This window comes from Haplochromis burtoni, unplaced genomic scaffold (assembly GCF_018398535.1).
Source record: "Haplochromis burtoni strain Fernald_Lab_line unplaced genomic scaffold, NCSU_Asbu1 Contig_272, whole genome shotgun sequence".
NCBI classification, from domain to species: Eukaryota; Metazoa; Chordata; class Actinopteri; order Cichliformes; family Cichlidae; genus Haplochromis; species Haplochromis burtoni.
Genome location: NW_024582633.1, coordinates 339 through 6,263, shown reverse-complemented (window position 1 = coordinate 6,263; position 5,925 = coordinate 339). Strand labels below are relative to the sequence as shown.

Here is a 5,925-nt window from a genome sequence, read left to right as displayed (position 1 = left end):
GCACAAGGCCCGCTAGAGGACATCGGGTGCTGAGGCTACCCTCACAAAGTCTGTTTTCTGATTGTTTGGTCAGAGACATTCACACCAGTAGGCTGCTGGGGCTCATTTTGTAGCTCTGGCAGTCCTCATTCTGATCCTCCTTACACAAAAGAGCAGATACCGCTCCTCCTGATGGGTTAAGAATCTCAACAGCCCTCTCCAGCTCTCCTAGACTAAATGCCTGGCTCCTGGAATCTTCTCCATGCTCTTTGCTGGGAGACACAGCAAACCTTCTAGCAATGATACGAATTCATGTGTCATCCTGGTGGAGCTGGACTACCTGTGCAACTTCTGCCGGCTCCAAGTATCTCCCCATCCTACCAGCAGTGACACTGACCATAGCAAAATACAAAACTAATGAAAACACAGCCCAAAAAGATGAGGAGGGAAAAAATGTCAGTAGACCTATGAAACCATTCCTGTTTTAGGGGTTGCCTCACTAGGAAGAACTGTCTTGTGAAACCAGTCTTAATAAAGGACAGTGATCTGCCACAATGTTATGTTAATAGAAACATGCTCCAGATACACCACCTCACGTGGTCACAGTTTTTATTTACACTTACTACCCGGTAAGTGTAAAAACACTTACATGTTTTTGGAGTGCAACATATAGCATGTAATTCACTGTCCTCATACACAATTCACAGCAATTTTCTAGCTTATTGCTACATTTTTACATCTTCAAGGCCAAAGTAGCTGCTGAGAGTACTGAATGAGTTACTCTGACTGAAACTAGTGCACTGATACAGTGGGCAAAGCAAAAGTGTAAAAGTTTAAACCTACAGTATGTTAACTGCCACACAGTCTGTTATCTAGCAAAATGCTGTGGTGGTTAACACTATCGCTAATGTTGACTAAACAACGTCACAGCCAACGATAAAAAAGTATTTACATTTGTTTTTAGATTTGTTTCCTTTGTCTTTATCAAGATAAAATAAAATTTGTGAACAAATTTCTACAAAACATCTTAGTATTTTGGATTTACACTCTTCAATGTAAAAAACAAAATAAAACAGGTATGCTTATATTAATAAATATACCTAATGGTCTGTTTCTATGTGTCATGCTGGATTAAATTCAGACATGGCATTGCATGACTCCTGGCATTTTTCCAGATACCCCAGAATACACCGTGCTAACAAGTAGCTTTGGAGCGGTGGTGGAGATGCCAGGGGAGGCTGCTCTTTTTGTTCTCATGCTGGTGTGCTTGGTTGGACAGAACATTTTGGGATCGCAGCCAGAGATTTTTTGAGGAAATATGAGAGGGCAACCTCCTGCAATCACCCAGTGTCGATGACCACTCGAGTGCAACGCAGTGGTGAGCTGCCACTCAAGATGCCGCCAGATCATTCCTTAGAAGTAAACTCCTGATGAGCTGTGGATGTGTGAGTGTATGCTTGTGTGTGCGTGTGTAGGCCAAGAGGAAATTGGACAGGCAAACAGCTGCTCTTTCCCTGCAAATTCTTCAGCCCACAAGGCAGAAATGAAAGGATACTTTGAAACGCAAAAATTGCTTTAATTTCTGGTTGACTTCAAGCCGTATTGCCTTAAATTATGTGAACTATTATACGCTGCAGAGGAAAAAAGACAGGGTTTCTTTGTGTGTGTGCATGTGTGTGTGTGCTAGAGAGAGAGAGAGATTTCAACATTGCCCCATATTCTAGGTTTATGCATATTTAAGGACGTGCTAATATTTACCATGCTAGTCATTAATTAGCAGTTGCAGGCTGCCCTCTATGTGTCTAATGGGCCATTACAGTATTGTTGTGTGCACACATCTATCCAAGATTAAACTTGCAACACAGAGATGGGTCTCATCAACATTAAAGGTAGAAACATTTAAAATTCATAGCCACAAAGCACCTTCTGACACAAAAGGCTATTAAAATGTTGTTCAGTCGCTGGGGCTTTTCTCAGTGCACACTAAATCGGATCAATGGTGTTCCAGTTTGAGAGAAGACCTCCTGCAGTGAATTTTCAATGTCTATCAGTGGCACACTGCTAAACTCCTTGTATGCACAGGCAGTATACATTCAAAGATACATTGAGGCTCTTCCATTTGACCCCGATGCTGTGCCCATACCCCCCGTTGCTCTTCTCTGGACTTCCCCATGCATTTGGCTCATTTGAATTCCACGATGGGAGACCTCCAACGAGTTGGGGGAACTGTTAAACTCCCCGACAAGACTGCTAATTAATTTCAACAGACTGTACACACTGCATCTTTGGTGCTGATTTATGAGCATAAATCAGTCTTTCTCTCTTTTATTTTAACTAAGAAGTGGGATGTATCAGTCTGAAGCCCATAATTTCTTAAAGCACTGCATGCAGACATGCATCAGGGAGGGTTTTGTGTTGCTGTCTCTTTTTCGGTATAAACAGTTCAGCAAATGAAAAAGTGTTCAACCTGAAATGTGACATGCACAGGGCAGAGAGAATAACAAAGGTGTTGGATTCAGATTTTTGTCGTTCTTCTGTTCGATCACCTATTTTTGCTGCACTTGTTTAATCTTTGCCTTTACTAGTGTCTTTGTTTGCTAAACCTGCCATTTGGAGCAAGCATTTGGAATAAGCCGAGACATTTGCTCAAGAGACCAGTAATATTTCCCCATCACATTTATGCATGGAAACATTTCTCAGTTGGATTCAATATACATCCTGACTGTGAACAGCAAACCATGGTGGAAGTTTCTAATTATTCAGCTATCTGATTTGAAGATGTGATCTCTTAAGAAGGTGTCAAAGAATGCCTTCATTGCTGTACTGTCAATTTCTCACATAGCATCATAGCATCTCCATTTACTTCCAAAGTTGCCCTCTGGTTCTGTCAGTGTACATTCAATCATTGCCACAATCGTGTTGCAGCTTTGCTTTGAGATGCAAAAACTCCTCTTCTGCCACCAGCATCAGCTAAACTATACCGCCAAAAGGATTTGTTCACTCTTTCAAATTATTCAGTTCAGGTGTTTCAATCACTTCCATAGCCACAGGTGTATATAGTCAAGTCAATTTCGTCACTATTAAACATTCCACAGTTGCATGTTAGTGGTATTACAGTAAAGTGGAACTTATTGGTAACAGCAGCAACTCAGCCGTGAAGTGGCAGGCCACATAAAATCACAGAGCAGGATCAGCAGATGCTGAGGTACATAGTGTGCAGAGGTCACCAAATTTCTGCACAGTCAGTTGTAACAGACCTCCAAACTTCATGTGGCCTTCAGATTAACTCAAGAACAGTGCATTGAGAACTTCATGGAATGAGTTTCCATGGCCAATCAGCTGTTTCCAAGTTTTACGTCACCAAGGACAATGCAAAGCATCAGATGCTGTCGTGTAAGGCACCCTGAGACACTGGACTCGAGAGGAGTAGAGACGTGTTCTCTGGAGAGAAAAGTCCCACTTGTCCATCTGCCAATCCGATGAACCAGTCTGAGTTCATAGGTTGCCAGGAGAATGGTGCTCATTTGTCCAAGTTTGAATTTTGGTGAGGGGGACATTATGATGTGGGGGTGCTTTTCAGGAAATGGGTCGGCACCTTAGTTCCAGTTAAAAGAACTCTTAATGCTTCAGCATACCGAGATATTTTGAACTATTTCATGCTCCCAACTTTGTGGGAAAAGTTTGGGGACGGCCCCTTCCTGTTCCATCATGTGTTCCAGACATGCATTAAAATTTAACTATACAACTGATTTTAATTTTTTTTAAAATTTGTAGATTTTATTCACGTTACTTGCAAAATTTGAAAAACACATTCCCTCTTAATAAAACACACATTTTCACTGTGATACAGTTGTGATGCATAATGGTGACCACATGTTTTAAAATGGTATATTTGTATATTGGATCATTTGCAACAGGCACCAAATGGTTTTAATGGTTTAAAAATACTCATTATTATTTGAGAATTGTGCCTTTTATGTCCCCTGTTATTGTGTTTTATCGTTATTCCGTATCTGCTTTAGTTTTGAACTATATCACAGTCTCCTTTGAAAAAAATATTCTAATGGGATTTTTTTTATTACATAAAGGCTACATCTGCTGTTCTAAGGGTGAAATTTCTCAAATCTTTTCCTAAACATTTCAACAATTTTAACCACGGTTATTAAGTTGAACAGTTAATAAGAGTTTTCCAGACTCCTAAAAGCTATGAAACAATAACGTCTGCTGCAAAAAATATCCCACATGTAACCCCAACACCATCATGGTTGGGAAATAGACGTAATTCTGCCTGTTATGCAATCATAATGGACTGTATAGCATCCGTGGCTAGCACAACTTCTCATTTCATGTGTCCTTGTTTACCATTAAAGTTTCCTAGATATCACATGACTTCCTCAGATCACTTCCTGCACCTGCAGCGTTTCCACCCGCTGATTTAAGCCACTTTGGCATGTCTCCCACCTCTGCCCTTGTTCCCAAACTACAGGGGACCTCGCTTTCTGCTCTCCCTCACATCTCCACCTCTCCTTCGCCTCTATCAGATCCTCTTCTCCACCTCTTTTCCTCTGCACTCTAATTATCGAGAGCCTTCTCCCCTGTGCTGGCTGTTAGTTTTCCTTTTTTGTTGTTGTTGTTTTTTGAACTTTTATGCTTCTCCTCATCTTTAGCGTCAGACTCTCCCTTTCCAGCTCTCTTTATTTTCTTCTCCCTTCATCCCTCCACTCGCCACAGGAGAGCAGAGGCTCTGGCTTCACTCCCTGCCTCTGCGTGTGAAGTGTGCATGCAGTGTTTGGATCCTGTCAGTTGGGTTAGAGGAGGCACGAGATGATTAGGCACTTCAAAGAATCTCCTGCGCACAGGTGTGAGAGCTATCCTTCACCAGGAGCACACACACACACACACACACAGGGAATTTACCTGAGCTCTCGGCAGCTCGGGTCCTCGTCAAACAAGCGTCTTCTTTGATGGTCTCTTGGGCACCGCTGGCTTCTGTTCGCACCCCAGGTTAGCACACATACACAGAAAGAAGACAGGTACAGATACACTCCATCTCCTACTAACAACATACAATTGCTGTAATGAAGTCCCACGTCATTATGCAGAGGTACTCAAATGTCCTCACCTGTCATTTAATAATAAACAACTTCTGACGAGCTCCAGTTGGTCTCATGTATTATGTATTTGCAAAAGATGGCATCAAACCTCAAGCATAAAGAGAATAAACCCTTTCGGGCACCACAATTGCAGTGATGGCTCTCATTATGCTTTTCCCTCACAAAATAACTTAATTGCGTTTTGGTTATTTATGTGGTGAAGTCTCCTTTTCATGTAATGCAGACCATCTGTATGCATTGTCATAGAAGTTGTTTTTAAGTTTATGAGTCACTAACTTTTATTAAGAGTATCACTCGTGGTGTCATCAGCCAAGCCTATAAAAATATAATCATAAAAGGCCTGTGGGTTACAGTTGCCTCTCTCTGCTTAGATCATCTCTTGTATGCTCCTTTCACAGAGACAAAGTGAAATGAGTCGCAACTGTGTAAAATCATGCAAATGTTGCTTGTCATCATTGGGACTCATCAAAATCACATGCAGCATTAAAGAATTGTATTAGCGTGTGTTGTGAGGTGCAGTGATGGCCATGTGCTCTGGGTCACTGGTTTCACAAGCTCCATGCTAAAAGTAATAGCCTTACATACAAACATTATTTATGTCTTACTTCAAATAGGTTTTGGATGACTTTGGGTAGATTGAGATGACATTTTAAAGTTTAGTTTGTAATGTAATTTTCAATCTTTTTTTTTTTTTTATGTGTTTGCCTGGAAACAAAAGTTGAACACAATATATATATATATACACACACATATATATATACACACATATATACATATATATATATATATATATACATATATATCACACAATATATATATACATCCATATATA

At 40.7% G+C, this 5,925-nt stretch overlaps 1 protein-coding gene across 1 annotated transcript; it reads right to left on the bottom strand.

The window, feature by feature from the left end:
• Nucleotides 1-1,093: 1,093 nt before the first annotated feature.
• On the bottom strand, nucleotides 1,094-4,968 carry LOC102294404 (PH-interacting protein; the record flags this gene model as incomplete). Its single annotated transcript, XM_014339203.2, is given in 2 exon segments — nucleotides 1,094-4,775; nucleotides 4,897-4,968. Coding segments are annotated over 2 exon segments (158 nt in total), but the record flags the coding sequence as incomplete, so codon positions are not given.
• Between the last annotated feature and the right edge of the window lie 957 nt (nucleotides 4,969-5,925).